Source organism: Drosophila takahashii, chromosome 3R (assembly GCF_030179915.1).
Source record: "Drosophila takahashii strain IR98-3 E-12201 chromosome 3R, DtakHiC1v2, whole genome shotgun sequence".
NCBI classification, from domain to species: domain Eukaryota; kingdom Metazoa; phylum Arthropoda; class Insecta; order Diptera; family Drosophilidae; genus Drosophila; species Drosophila takahashii.
The window spans coordinates 1,247,036-1,263,431 of NC_091681.1; the positions used below are offsets into that span (position 1 = coordinate 1,247,036).

General features: G+C 39.4%; 2 protein-coding genes across 13 annotated transcripts in view; one reads left to right on the forward strand and one right to left on the reverse strand.

Annotated features, from left to right (window-relative positions):
• The window catches only part of Myo81F (Myosin 81F), a 1,428,838-nt gene that overhangs the window by 1,116,851 nt on the left and 295,591 nt on the right, over positions 1–16,396 (reverse strand). For all 12 annotated transcript variants that reach the window (XR_011419017.1, XM_070216714.1, XM_070216710.1 and 9 more), the window contains exon 6: positions 1,032–1,606. Coding sequence is in view for 11 of the 12 variants with exons in the window: in XM_070216714.1 (XP_070072815.1) it covers positions 1,032–1,606 (575 nt within the window). In the remaining variant the exon portion in view is untranslated. The remainder of the gene's footprint in view (positions 1–1,031; positions 1,607–16,396) is intronic.
• Positions 1–16,396, forward strand: part of LOC138913340 (uncharacterized) — a 275,105-nt gene that overhangs the window by 243,147 nt on the left and 15,562 nt on the right. The gene's annotated exons all lie outside the window — the stretch shown is intronic.

A 16,396-nucleotide genomic window follows, 5' to 3' on the forward strand; every position in this document is an offset into this window, starting at 1 on the left:
ATGTGTGAAGGGGAGGGAATGTGGCTTTTGGGGAAATGTAGACTGATGACCGACGGACTTTACGACTTTTAGGGCCGGTTTCTCGAGTCCCTGTCAAAGTCCCTGATAGCTATCTGTTCGAAAAACTTAAATACCAGATAAACTGTTCGTAAAATCAAATCCGCTTTCTCGAGTGCTTTAATTTATCTGAACGAGAAACAATTACAGAGTGCTGTTAACGCACAGAATTGTGCTGTGAAGCGCAAAAAAATGGCATGCTTCGATTATTTCATCAGCTGTTTGGGTATAATTTAAAGGAAAAGTCAGCTGTGATTTTGTTTCTTCTTCATAGTTGGCTTTGGGAAATCAGCTGTCATTCTATCGAGTCGAAAACGCTTAACAGGGACTCCGAATCCCTGTCAAAGTTAGCTCTCACATTTATGCTCGAGAAAGCCAAAATGCCTTAGCAGGGACTTTATCTGTTCGAGAAATGTTAGCCGGCACTCGAGAAACCGGCCCTTAATAATTTTCAGGCATCTTTAATATTTATTCTCGTTATGTTGGAGAGGAGAAGGACTTACCAAGAACACACCCTATCCGGCGAGCCTATGATGGCAAAATTGGTGCCTGAACATCGAATGTCTTTCCCTCGGCCCAAGTCCTTTCAGGACTCGGGCAGTAATATGCTCACGTAACAACTTTATAGGGTCGGAAATGCTTCCTTCTCCCTGTTACATACTTTTGCACGAATACAATATACTCTTTTAATCTGCGAGTAACGGGTATAACTACCAAATTAAAACACAAACACGGCGGTTAGGCTAAACTTGGTTAAAAAATTGATTATACACAAAAACTGAAAATCATCTTTGAAAATCACAGAGCCCAAGTGAAATAGAACCGATCACGAGCGACGTTAAATCGAGAAACCTGTAGGTGATGGAACATAAGTTTGTGTGGGACTTTTACGCAGGAGCGAGCATCCATTGTCATGAAAATTGGTTAAAATTGTTGGCTGTGTTCCGGTGTTATTTTTTTTTAATTTTACTTACCTCTTTTATTTTTAAAGGGATTTCAGTAATATTTCCTCGAACATTTATTTGGCGAATTAATAAAACTTTTTGAAATTCACAGCGCTTCAGACCCAAAAGGTAAGATATATTGGTGATTGCTTCCTGGTCTGAGTTTGAAAAGTCGCAGCCTTCTCCATCAATGTCCATGAATTCTATATTACCTAACCATAATATAGCACTTAATACCTTAAAAACGCCATCTATGACAAATTGTGGAATTTGTAAAACAGTAAAAGCCATGGTAACGGCATCGAACTTCATGGACTCTAAGTTCATATTGATTTGTTCAGTATTCGTTGTATTTAAATATTTATAAAATTCAGGTGGTCTTAATTGAAAGGCTTTTGCTATGCTAATATTTTTCTGCCCCTGTGCCACAAGTTGATACATTATATGATAGTTTCGTTCCCCTTCACTTTGAAATGTTATCCGGGACTGTTCAAGCAGGTAATCTTGAATAACGCATCCTTTTATACAGTTGTAGTCGTCAAAGCAAACTTGCATAAATTTTCCAAATCTGGAACTGTTATCGTTTCTTATTGTTTTAGCATTTCCTGTAAAGAGTATGAAAACATAAACCGATATTATATGTATTATAATTTTTATACCCGTTATTCGTAGAGTAAAAGGGTATATTTTATTTTTAAAGTATGTAACAGGGAGAAGGATGCGTTTCCGACCCTATAAAGTATATATATTCTTGATCAGGGTCACTAGCCGAGTCGATATAACCATGTTCGTCTGTCCGTCTGTCCGTCCGTCTGTCCGTCAGTCTGTCCGTCCGTATGAACGCTGAGATATCGGAAACTACAAAAGCTAGAAGGTTGAGGTTTTCCACACATATTCTCGGGCTTCCTACGCAGCGCAAGTTTACTTCAGCCGAACGCCACGCCCCCTCTAACGCCCACAATCGCCCACTAACAATTTTAAAACGTTTCTAGCGCCCACGCCTTTAAAGATTTCCGAGAAGTATATATGCAATTTTGTTGTGTATACTTATACCTATCGAAACGTAGAAGACAATAAAAAGTTATACGCAATCAAAAAAATGGTATATATCCATCTCCCTCGCACTCCCTTTAGCCGAGTGACGGGTATTAGATAGTCGGGACAACAACCCGACTATAGAGTTCTTTCTTGTTAATAATTACACTATGCAGCATCAAAAATTTACCTCGATGGATGCTACATTTTTGGATTCGTTACGAATTCCCAAGTTAAACTGCGTTTTGCAGAAAGTTCCCCGACGCAAGGATTCTTAGCAAAACGACCTCAAAGTTCGAAAAATGCTGAAATTGGCTAACTTTGCGGAGCTCTCAGAGGCAAATGGATGCATGGTTTGATTCGATGTTACAAGATACACTCTTTATCTTTCAAACCCCATACTTAGAATAATTTTGGGATTTTTTTTAAGGCAGAAAAAAATTTCAGAAAACATAGTCAAAAACAAGAAAGGAAGCTACCTTCGGCCAGCCGAAGCTTATTTACCCTTGCAGATAAAGTAATGCTCACTCGGTGCAGTTCCAGGGATACCAGATTCAGCGTTTCTGTTAAAATTTTTTTTTTAAGTAGTCAAGAATTAAAACGCCTACTTCCTACTTCCGAAGTTACAATGAATTTTCTTATATTTGTTTGAATATTCCTATGGAAGCCTTAAGAAATAGTGGTCCGATCCGGCTCGTTCCGACATATGTACTACCTGCAATAGAAAGAAGACTTTCGGGAAAGTTTCATCGCGATAGCTTTAAAACTGAGAGACTAGTTCGCATAGAAACGGACAGACGGACAGACGGACAGACAGACAGACGGACACGGCTAGATAGACTCGGCTATTGGTGCTGATCAAGAATATATATACTTTATGTGGTCGGAAACGTCTCCTTCACTGCGTTGCAAACATCTGACTGAAATTATAATACCCTCTACAAGGGTATAACAAAAGTTGAAAAATCCGATCTTAAACAAGAAATGAAGCTAGCTTCGGCCAGCCGAAGCTTATATACCCTTGCAGATCATTCCTATTAATTAACAAATCGCAAAAATGTTTAATTTTCAAATATTTCTCATTAATTTTCCGATCGTTCCTATGGCAGCTATATGATATAGTCGTCCGATTTTGATCAAATTAAAATTGAAATTCGGAAATATTTAAAAAGAGTCATATGCTAGAGTAGAAGATAATACAATAAAAACCAAAGAAGCTAGAATTTATTTCCTATTACTTTTCCATTAATTTTCCGATCGTTCCTATGGCAGCTATATGATATAGTCGTCCGATTTTGATTAAATTAAAATTGAAATTCGGAAATATTTAAAAAGAGTCATATCCTAGAGTAGAAGATAATACAATAAAAACCAAAGAAGCTTGAATTTATTTCCTATTACTTTTCCATTAATTTTCCGATCGTTCCTATGGCAGCTATATGATATAGTAGTCCGATTTTTTAAATAATTAATTCGAAACTCAGAAATATTTAAAAAATAACATCCCCAAAAGTAGAAGGTAATATTTCAAAAAACACCGAAGCTAGAATTTTTTAAAGCTTTTTTTTTCCGATCCTTCCTATGGGAGCTATAAGATATAGTTGTCCGATCCGGTCGGCTCCGACATATATACTACCTGCAATAGAAAGAAGACTTTTGCGAAAGTTTCGTCCCGATAGCTCAAAAACTGAGAGACTAGTTTGCGTAGAAACAGACAGACGGACAGACGGACAGACGGACAGACGGACAGACGGACGGACAGACGGACAGACGGACATGGCTAGATCGACTCGTCTTGTGATGCTGATCAAGAATATATATACTTTATGGGGTCGGAAACGTCTCCTTCACTGCGTTGCAAACTTCTGACTGAAATCATAATACCCTCTGCAAGGGTATAAAAATCCACCATAAATCCAATTTTCCATGGATTTGGGCCATATACGGCTTGTTTTATTTGGTAGGATGTAAACAGTTTGTAACCATTATAATTTTTAAAATGACTTATTTCGAATTCTTACGATATATACCGCCGACTTACAGTCGACCAAAAAACACATTTTTCATCTTTGTCGAGCTGCTGGGCTACCATCACTTATCCAATCATAATGATCTGTATAGCAAAGCTAAGCTCTAATCTATTGACTTTAAAATGAAACGAAAACTGGCCCGATTCGGTGGATATGAGCCGGGATTTAGGAAGACATTCGAAAGACGTCCGAAATTTAAGATTTTAAACTTAAAAAAAAACACAAGAAAGAACGCTATAGTCGGGTTGTTGTCCCGACTATCTAATACCCGTAACTCGGCTAAAGCGAGTGCGAGGGAGATAGGTATATAATTTTTTGATTGCGTATAACTTTTTAATGAATGGTCCAATTTGAAAAATGAAACAGACGGACATGGCTATATCGACTCGGCTAGTGACCCTGATCAAGAATATATATACTTTATGGGGTCGGAAACGCCTCCTTCTCCCTGTTAGGGGCTGTCCATATATTACGTAATCACCTAGGGGGGGGAGGGGGTCATTGAAATGATTATGTTTGATTACAGGGGGAGGGGGGGGTCTTGTACAATGATTACGTAATCATTTTATATTAATTTTGTTATTTAAAGAATTTATTTAAAAACTTTTTTCCTTTAATTATATCTACAAACCAGGGACCAAAAATTAATGTTATTGTAAATTTTTCATACAAAAAAATCACGCATTGTAGTTTACAAATCCGTAATGATTTTTATTTTTTGATTTTTATAATAAAACTCAAAAAATAACTGTTATTTTTTGATTTTTATGAATAACAGTTATTCCCTTGACATTTTTGAAAAAATGAAATAATTAAAAAAAACATGATTCCCGTGTTTTATATAACTTACTAAAAATTTGTTAAAAAAGGCAACCGTGCATATTTTATACCTATATTTTTTTTAAATTTATTTTACCCACAAAATCGCCATAAATCAAGTTTGAGTTTTATTTTTGATCACTACGAATAACTGTTATTTGCCAACTTTTATTATAAAACTCAAAAAATAACAGTTATTCCTTGAGTTTTACTTTACAAATCAGAAAATAACGGTTAAAGTGTGATTTTTAAAATAAAACTTATAACAGTTACGGTCCCTGCTACAAACTTAAATAGGAAAGCAGAGAAAAAATTTTTGTAGTGGCTGGGCGGCGAAAAAAAGAATGTTTAGTGGTTCAATCACACGAAGGCCGCGAAGACCTGGAATGGCTTGACGAAGAGTATGTTGGGGATAATATCAGCGTAGACGAACCGAATGTGTCATACCAAACTTCATTTATAAACAATATTATAGATTGGGTTGCATCTCCGTTTGAATCCACAGATTAAAACAAAAAAAATTTTATTCTGGGGATTACGTAATCATTGGGGGGGGGGGGTTGTTTATTGAATGATTACGTTTGATCACCAGGGGGGGAGGGGGTCAAAAATCACCAAAAACGTGATTACGTAATATATGGACAGCCCCTTAAAAGCTTTTGTCCAACCCGTTGGAATAAAATATTCTATCTTTTCAAGTCAATTTCAACTAATTTCAAACGAATTATAACTAATAAACTTAAGGAATGTGAACATAACTCTTCATCTTGCGTTCTCTGTTATTTTCGGACTTTAATGAGTACCTACTTGTGCACCACCAACTCCGTTGAGTTACAACAATTGGCGACGAGAAAAAAAAAATGGACGCAGCAACGCTGGAAGCTATTTTAAAGAAACAACAAGATTTCCTAGTACATATTTTGGGTGCAAACCGAACTTGGATGACATAGCAAAGCAACCAACAAATGGAGAGACTCTCACAATTAGAGGAGGAACACCAACAAAATAGCAGTTCAACCATAGCCTCGCAAAGTCACTATGTGCCGGCATTCGCGCCGTTTATTAAAGGGAAAAATAATTGCGAACTCTACATTGCACAAATGCAACAACATTTTGCAGCATATGACGTCAGCAGCAACGATCATAAGAAGGCATTTCTTTGACGAGCTAATTGCAAAGCTCTCCGTGCATTTCAAATCAGGCATACACGTACTCGCATTCAGATACGAATTGTTTTCTTTTAAAATGAAACAAAATCAATTATATGCAGAATGGATCGCTGAATTTCGTGGTATAGCTCGCAACTCTAAATATGTTTGCAGCAAATCAACGTGCAATAGGGAATTCGCAGAAGACCTCATTCGTGACATCACAATACGCCATACGCCATACGTGACATGTGACAATACGCCACACGAAGACGTACGCATCGCACCGTTACAAAAGGTCAACCCGACTTTAGCAGACATCGTTTTAATAGCAGAAAGCTTTGAAACAACGCCAGTGCTCAAGAAAAAAATGTCAGCGGAGAAAAATGCCACAAACGAAGTATTTCAACTAAAACGCAACTTTAATAAGTATAACAAGTATCGAAAAACAGACGGCATTGACTCATCAAGTAGCGAGCTCCAGTCCTGTTCTGGATGTGGATCGCATCATCCACGTAAAAAGTGTAAATTCCGCAAAGCGCAGTGCAAACGTGTGGGCCATATCGCACCGGTATGTAAAGCGAACACAAAGCAAACAAGGCTTTCTTCGTCCATTGGCTCCAGAATGCGCTTTCCCAATTTTGCGTATGTCTATTTTCCAATCACGCTGCAAGTGGCACCAGAATCTAATTCGAATCGGACTACTGCGTTGTTCAAACGAACTTCGGCAAAATATTTGTGACCGATTTTCTTTTGTGAAATGCTGTTAATTGTTCTTTGCAGCTCCAAAGAGAGAAGTAGGCTTACTTTCGGAGACCTTGATTCTGGAATCTGACATTGTGTTCGCTTTACATACCGGTGCGATATGGCCCACACGTTTGCACTGCGCTTTGCGGAATTTACACTTTTTACGTGGATGATGCGATCCACATCCAGAACAGGACTGGAGCTCGCTACTTGATGAGTCAATGCCGTCTGTTTTTCGATACTTGTTATACTTATTAAAGTTGCGTTTTAGTTGAAATACTTCGTTTGTGGCATTTTTCTCCGCTGACATTTTTTTCTTGAGCACTGGCGTTGTTTCAAAGCTTTCTGCTATTAAAACGATGTCTGCTAAAGTCGGTTTGACCTTTTGTAACGCTGCGGTGCGTACGTCTTCGTGTGGCGTATTGTCACATGTCACGTATGGCGTATGGCGTATTGTGATGTCACGAATAAGGTCTTCTGCGAATTCCGTATTGCACGTTGATTTGCTGCAAACATATTTAGAGTTGCGAGCTATACCACGAAATTCAGCGATCCATTCTGCATATAATTGATTTTGTTTCATTTTAAAAGAAAACAATTCGTATCTGAATGCGATTTGAAATGCGCGGAGAGCTTTGCAATTAGCTCGTCAAATTGTTTGCTTTGTATGTCTTCACTGCCGTAAAGTTTTGTTAATAGCTCAAAAATATATTGACCAATCCACGATAAAAGAAATGCCTTCTTATGATCGTTGCTGCTGACGTCATATGCTGCGAAATGTTGTTGCATTTGTGCAATGTAGAGTTCGCAATTATTTTTCCCTTTAATAAGCGGCGCGAATGCCGGCACATGGTGACTTTGCGAGGCTATGGTTGAACTGCTATTTTGTTGGTGTTCCTCCTTTAATTGTGAGAGTCTTTCCATTTGTTGGTTGCTTTGCTATGTCATCCAAGTTCGGTTTGCACCCAAAATATGTACTAGGAAATCTTGTTGTTTCTTTAAAATAGCTTCCAGCATAGCTGCGTCCATTTTTTTTCTCGTCGCCAATTGTTGTAACTCAACGGAGTTTGTGGTGCACAAGTAGGCACTCACTAAAATCCCAAAATAACAGAGAACGCAAGGTGAAGAGTTATGTTCACATTCCTTAAGTTTATTAGTTATAATTCGATTGAAATTAATGGCTCAAGAAACAGCCCCTGATCTTATCGACAATAGAGAGGGCCGTTAGATATCGAACAAGAGAGAACGCTATAGTCAGGTTCGTGTCCCGACTATCTAATACCCGTCACTCAGCTAAAGGGAGTGCGAACGCTGTACTTGGGTTGGTGTCCCGACTAATAATTGTAACTCAGCTAAAGGGAGTGCGAGGGAGATAGATATAGAAATTGTGATTGCGTATAACTTTTTAATGAATGGTCCGATTTGAAAAATGTCTTCTACATTTCGATAGCTATAAATACGCACAACAAAATTGCATTTATACTTCTCGGAAATCTTTAAAGGTGTGGGCGCCAGACACATTTTAAAATCGTTAGTGGGCGATTGTGGGCGTTAGAGGGGACGTGGCACTCGGCTTAAATAAACTTGCGCTGCGTAGAAAGCCCAAGAATATGCGTGGAAAATCTCAACCTTCTAGCTTTTGTAGATTCCGAGATCTCAGCGTTCATACAGACGGACAGACGGACATGGCTAGATCGACTCGGCTAGTGATCCTGATCAAGAATATATATAGTTTATAGGGTCGGAAACGCTTCCTTCTACCTGTTACATACTTTTGCATGAATCTAATATACCCTTTTACTCTACGAGTAACGGGTATAATAACGATGACACATAACTTGATAGTTCGATATATATCAGTTTTACCCTCCAATTTTTTGGAAAATGTTTCAAATAGAGCAAGAAGATTTGTGCCGTTAAATCACTTAAATTTAAATTTAAGACATTTCATTCTTTTCAATTAATATGTTAGTTAGTTCTAGCCAAATAGCTTCAATTGACTTAAAAAGATAGAATAGAATAGAATAGAATTATTCCAACGCGTTGGACAAAAGCTTTTAAGGGACGATTTTAGGTTGGAATTTTGGCCCGATTTCTTAAAATATTTGACTATTTTGCTGCATTGATTAACAATGTTAAGCAGCTCGGGGACCTCGCTAGCAACCTTCCCGATTACATTGCGGATCAAATGACAGACACAATTAATGTTGTTAAATCCTCGAAATAAGGCAATTTTCTTAAAATGATTTTGAACACATAATACATACAAACACGTATTTTTGCGAGTAGACACTTTTGCTTTGACTAATTCATTGACCAATACATACATACATATGTACTGAAGTTGGGACAAACACAAAAAAGTAAGCCAAAGGTATTATTTTAACTTCTAAAACAAATCAATCTTTAACGTACGTATACTCAATTTACCATTACAAAAACTAACATTTTGCAAGGAAATAATATCGTTCTCGATATTCTCATTATTAGGCAAATCCATTTTCTGATTTAGCTTCCGACAACTTTTACACTATTTTTAGCTATTTTAGCCATTTAACTACAAGACAACCCATATTTTACTTTTCTTTGGTATTATTGCTTTTTTATGGGTCATTCCACGTGAAACGTGACAGGCCAATTTGGGTTAAATCTCAGAATCAATCGAATTTTTTTTTTCGGTAGAGAATTGAAATATAAGGACCGGTTTTTTTTATTTTTTTGTTATATCTTACGGTTTATTTTTAAATAATATTTTCCTAATTAAGCTTTGATTTTTAAGTTATGCCCTTTGGTCTCCACACGGCACCAGAAACTTTTCAGCAGGCGATGCATTTGCCTATATCATTATCAATGGACGAACTCTCGAGGAGTACGTGCAACATTTGCAGGAAGTATTTGTTATGTGTCTTTTCTTTGTAACTGTTTTTATACCCTTGCAGAGGGTATTATAATTTTGGTCAGAAGTTTGTAACGCAGTGAAGGAGACGTTTCCGATCCCATAAAGTATATATATTCTTGATCAGGATCAATAGGGGAGTCGATATAGCCATGTCCGTGTGTCCGTCTGTATGTCTGTTTCAATACCGTTTGAGAGCTCAGTTTAAAAGCTAGCGCCTTAAAACTTTCACAGTCGTCCTAAAACATGTGTACGCAGATCAAGTTTGTCTATATCCTATAGCTTTCATAGGAACAATCGGATATAGCTTTCACAAAATGAAGATATTTCGCTCAGTGTAAGAGCTTTTGACATGAATCTTATTCTTTTACGCATACCTTGATCAGGGTAAAAGCGCGTGCCAATCGGACGTCTATATTTTATAGCTCCCATAGGAACAATAGGGATACAATTTTATTTTTTTCAATTATAAAATATTTTGTTGTTTATTAATTCATGTTGCTATGCTAGTTAAGTTTTCATTCGTAAAATCTGCAAGGGTATTAAAACTTCGGCTTGCCGAAGTTAGCTTCCGTCCTCGTTTTAAGATTAATTTAAATTTTTCTGATTAAAAAGTATTGTAATACACGTGACTAGCACATAAATATATAAGTTTAACTTGTAGTGCTAGGAATTTAAATAAATAAAACTGGGAACATAGTATTTCGACAGCTACAGACGGCTACAGACGGCGAACCTTCCCTTCAACGCAATGAAATGTAGTTCCTTTAAGCATAGTCTGGTTACTTAGGGAAGGAATCCACACTGACCCCGATAAGATTTCGGCCGTACGTCAGCTGAGACCGTCAACTACTTGCAAGGAGTTACAAAGGTGTCTTGGAATTGCCTCAGGCTCCTCATAGCCGCCGAGGAGAATTACTCCACCACAGAGAAGGAGTGTTACCTGGCAGTGTATCGCTTCGATGTGATAACGGAACACCTCGCTTTGAAGTCTTTTAACTGTCACGACAGCTTTTGGAGGTGATCCAGATGATCCAGGATAGGCCAACGTGCACGTGGTACCAGTGGATGGTGAAATTCGTCCAGGACAAGCCAGAAGCTTTCTCAGAGTACGTGTAAAACCAGCAGTTATATCAACATATTGGATCACGACCCGACGAAACCCGAAACTGCCAATACCCGAATTGCCCATAAGTATTACTGCCCGGTACTCTTTCGTGAGAGGCAAGGACAGGTGAGTTAGGATGATTGTTACAATTAAATAAACATAGCATTCCTGAAAATATAAAAAACAGTTCGTTATATTGCGAACATAAAACGCGTAATGGATCATGTAACTCAAAGTTCGACTTATAAATATCGAGAGCAATAGGTCGAAAGTGACGAGTAGATCTTACAGGGATGGAGAACCGAATTTGACCAAGTAGATAGCTTGAACTTACAAGTCCAGTGATTAATTGACCTTCACAAAGTCAATTTGTCAACGGTTAGGGGTAAGCCAAAAAAAATCCGGCGGGTAGGATGTTTACCAGGCAGGTAAGTGAACCCTCGGACACTATCTGTGTTGATTTTAGTGGACCTCTTCTTCTAAGAGTGGAAACACAATGCTTCTGATATTTTTCGACGCCTTTTCAAGGAGGGTCGAGGTGGTCCCCTTAATAAGATCCAAATCAGAACATCTCGCGAAATCCACGCACGGAAAGCGCCAATCGCACCATTAAACTATGGTCGCCCAATACATCGAGGAGAAGCAGACGACATGAAACGAGTTGTTACCCGAGCTGAACCTGGCCATAAATAGCAGCGTATCGGATTCCACCGGATTCAGTCCGGCCTTCGTTGTATAAGGCAGGGAGCCACGATTTCCGTGGGCCTTGTATGATGAAGCCACTCCGGGACTGGGCGGTGGTCACCGATCACCCGTCATGAAAGCGGAAATGCTTCGAGACGTGTTCAGGGTGGTCCAGGAAAACACTAAACTAGCTTTGGTGGACCAAAGGAACCAATACCACCTCCGACGACGCGCTTGGAGACCAGCCATTAGATCCCTCGTATTCGTAAAGCAACACCACTTGTCTAAGGCGGCGGAAAACTTTGCCGTAAAGTTAGCCAAGTTGGTACGACAAACGAGATCACCCACATCTATGGCGGGTCAAGACGGACAGTCCCATCGTCGAGCTGGAGGGTCTTAGCCCCGACGGCGTCATCCTCGATTACCCAGGAGAAAAGGACAACGCCAGCCGGAACACGATCGTCGTATCGGATGATAGCGATGAAGAACCCAATGAATCCCTGCCGGCTGTCATGAACGACACACTTTCGTGGAAGGTAAGCAGCTCGGAGTTTAGAGACTCCGGCCGAAGCAGTCTGCTCGGAAACACCGACAGCCCGCCAGTTGCACCTCTGACCACTGACCCCAGCGACGATGTAGTCGCACTGTCGATCGTGGACCATACCGTGGTTATGCCACCCACTGTGCCAACTGCAAGGAAAAACCTACCAAGGCCAACGAAGGAGGGACACTCGAGCCTAAGTCGAGGCTGAGGAACACGCAGGGGTGGACATGGTAAGGCCCCCGCTAAACTCCATGACGCTCTCCTGGATGCAGGCGCCGGAATGCTACCGCTAATTCCCATCGACGTTTCCGTGGATGCAGACACCAAAATGACAACGAAATGCAAGCGCTAATTACCATCGACGCATCACCAAGAATCGGCGCGTCCACAGAAGGGAAAAAGGAGCCGCTAACAACGTGGGCGAAAGAAATGGACCGGGTGGACCAACAACGCGAGGCCATGCGAGAAGACCTCCCGAGTTCGCAGAAGCGTCCTGCAGCTCAGAAACCGATACCAACCAAGAACTCCAAGGCCTGAAAGAAGTGAAGCTGAACCGCGAGAAGTTTCGGGAAGCGGAGTTCAGCTGAGTTCTGAAGAAGCGTTCGACTCACGCAGAAGTCAAAAGGAGCCAGTGAAGAAAAACCCGTTGGGCGATTGCCGCGTGTAGTATTAGCAAGAATGGCCAAGTGGTCGCTTGAAACTTTCGCCAATCCGGGCCAAACAAAGCCCCTCCAGCAGCAGCGCCCGAAGTACAGCCCTTTCAGCGGTCGACGCTGACAGCGCGACCAAGCCGAGCCCCAGGAAGATCACAAGGAAACAGAGGAGAACCAGTTATCAAGTGACAACTGAAGGCAAGGAGCGCAAACATTTCCACATTGTGCGCGTGTGTGTGCGAGCGAGATGGGTGAATGGAACTAGGATGAAACACAACGAGCCTCGATGGGGTGAAACAATAAAATGCAACGAAATAAAACTACTACAAAATCTAGAAAACTGAAAACTTATTTCCATTTCATATATATATGCGCATAACCCATTTATTTGGCACGGTCAGGCCAAGACGACCGTATACATACCTTTGGGCCCCACAACGGGTGCTGGCGATGGAGCATCCGAGTGCCGGAAATTATCCCGCGGCCCAACATGCGTTGCCGCTGTCTCCTCTTCTCTTGATGCTAGTACCAAACAAAACCGTTTTCCTACTTTCCAACCCCATGGCTGACAGCTACCATCCTTTGTCAGTCCACCGTTCATCGAAGACCCTTGTCCTATTTTTATAAATTTTCTAGAAATAGATCCTGTAGTGACTGAGCTTCACCCCAGTCTTAGAACTTCTTAACAACACCGGATAAAAACTTTCCTTTACTGAAACGGTGCCTGCCTCCGTTAACTTCCTTTCTTGTTATTTTTGTGATAATAATAATATTTTTATTATTTCTGATCGGAAAAAATAAAACTCAAATATAATGATTGAAAAAATAAAACTCACTTGGACGCCACGGCTATTGTATACCGATTTTGGGCGTTCTTTTAACATAATCCTATAAAACGAATGCTGACGTACCACCTCTGACAAAAAAAAGCTTGAGCTTGGCTTTTGCATCCCGTTAAATGGTATTTTAATTTTAGTCAGTAAAGGACTGACTTCCAGCCTTTGTTTATGTTTATGTATTTAAACATGGATTTTAGTCCAAATGCTCTTTTCCTTCTCTCTCATTCTACAAAAACTATCTAACTAAAAAGGGCCCCGAGTTCTTCAACATAACCTGGAACAACATTTAACAAAATACCACTACTTTTTGATATCTTTAGTTAGTCCACTTAATCTAAAGTGACTTTTTCTCTTATTCTTAAGAATTCGCGATTATTGAGAATCGATTAAAATGTAAAACGAACTATAATAGTATATTTACACTGGGGTGGAGGTTTGGAGTTATGGGGCTATTGACATAACACTGTTTTTTATACCCTTGTAGAGGGTATTATAATTTCAGTCAGATGTTTGCAACGCAGTGAAGGAGACGTTTCCGACCACATAAAGTATATATATTCTTGATCAGCACCAATAGCCGAGTCTATCTAGTCATGTCCGTCTGTCCGTCTGTCCGTTTCTATGCGAACTAGTCTCTCAGTTTTAAAGCTATCGCGATGAAACTTTCCCGAAAGTCTTCTTTCTATTGCATAAGAAAATTCATTGTAACTTTGTAGGAAGTAGGCGTTTTGATTCTTGACTACTTAAAAACAAAATTGAAATAGAAACGCTGAATCTGGAATCCCTGGAACTGCACCGAGTGAGCATTACTTTATCTGCAAGGGTATATAAGCTTCGGCTGGCCGAAGGTAGCTTCCTTTCTTGTTTTACATAGGCTGTGTATAGGCAACTAGATGTGGGCAAAAGTGAGGTACTTTTAGGGTCTTTGGTATTACTGATTATTTTTTTTGGTATTTTTCGGTATATTTTGTTTTTATTTCCTATCGTTGAAGGTCCATTCCCAGTTAAATTAACAACACAAACAACAAACACTAGAAATCATTACTCGATATAGCAACTATAGCGTTCTGTCTTGTTTTTTTATAGAATCATTTAAAAATACTTTTTTTTAATATAAAAAAGAACACCAAATGTTCAAAAAGTTAAAGCTTTAACTCGAAAACAGTATAAATTGCTATTTTTGTTGCCGCTTAATTTTAAAAACCGTCTGTATTGTTCGCCATACCTCCCTTTTTTACTTACTTGATATGTAACCGTATATGAGTGGGAGTGGTATTACTGTGGGAGTAATATCGCAAGAATCACCCTAACAATCAGATCTAGACAACGAGTACGACGAGCAGTAACACACATTCCAGAAGAAGACGAGAAAAAGGAGTAAAGACGAAACCAACAACAATAACACGAGAACGTCGAGAAGTGGCTGTATTTGACGAGATCTAATCCAGAGAAGACATGCTTGAGTGAAAAAGCAAAACGACGCCGGTCTTAATTATACTTATACTGTGAAATACTATATTTAACCATTTAAATAAGCACTTAAACTTCTATATTCTAAATAATAAAAACCCCGTATTTGAGAGCTCGCCGGAAAGTATCCGAGAAAGGTGCAAGTTGTTAAAGAGACATATAAACCCTTCGTGAAACATAAACCCCATCAAAGAGAAGCATTTGGGCTTTGTACAAATTCGTGTTTGAAAAAGAGGGAGACAAGAATAATCGCAAACGGCTTCGGGAATTTTCTGGCTTCCAATACGACAAAAATGACGCAGTGTATAAAGCCAAAAGTGTATACGTGCATGCAAAACTAACTAAAAAGGATTTAATTTAACATGCCTAGTTTTAAAAATAACATGCAATTGCATATGACATCGAGCTTTTAAGTAACTCAAAGCTTCTTCAAATGGTTTATAACGGCTTGATGACTTAAGCCAAGCTCTTGACAAGCTCTTGATGCTACGGCTACTACTATGCGGGTTTTATCGCAATTTTCTACGACAGGCCTTTTTTCTTTGACCACCTCTGCACCAGAACGAAAACGTTGAAACCATCGTTGTGCGGTGGAAATGGAAACTGTATCGTGTCCATAAACTGCACAAATTTTATTGGCTTGAGATGCATTTTTGCCTTTATCGTAGTATGCCGTATGCCGTATTTTCTCTTTATTTTGCTCCATGATTGCGACGCTATAACTCACGAACGACTAAAAAAAAAGAAAATCAATCAAACACGTGTTAGCGCGTAATGAGCTTTCCAACGAGGACGGAAGCTAACTTCGGCAAGCCGAAGTTTTAATACCCTTGCAGATTTTACGAATGAAAACTTGACTAGAATAGCAACATGAAACAAAAAAATATTTTATAATTAAAAAAAATTGTTTCACCCTATTGTTCCTATGGGAGCTATAAGATATATACGTCCGATCGGCACGCGCTTTTACCCTGACCAAGGTATGCGTAAAAGAATAAGATTCATATCAAAAGCTCTTACACTGAGCGAAATATCTTCATTTTGTAAAAGCTATATCCGATTGTTCCTATGGGAGCTATAGGATATAGACGTCCGATCGGGTCGGTTTTCAAACTTAATCTGCGTACACATGTTTTAGGATGACTGTGAAAGTTTTAACTCGCCAGCTTTTAAACTGAGCTCCCAAACGGTATTGAAACAGACGGACAAACGGTATTGGAACCGACGGACGGACGGACGGACGGACAGACGGACAGACGGACAGACAGACATGGCTATATCGACTCCCCTATTGATCCTAATCAAAAATATATATACTTTATGTGGTCGGAAACGTCTCCTTCACTGCGTTACAAACTTTTGACCAACATTATAATACCCTCTGCAAGGGTATAAAAAGGTATATTATGACCAGATGCGTTG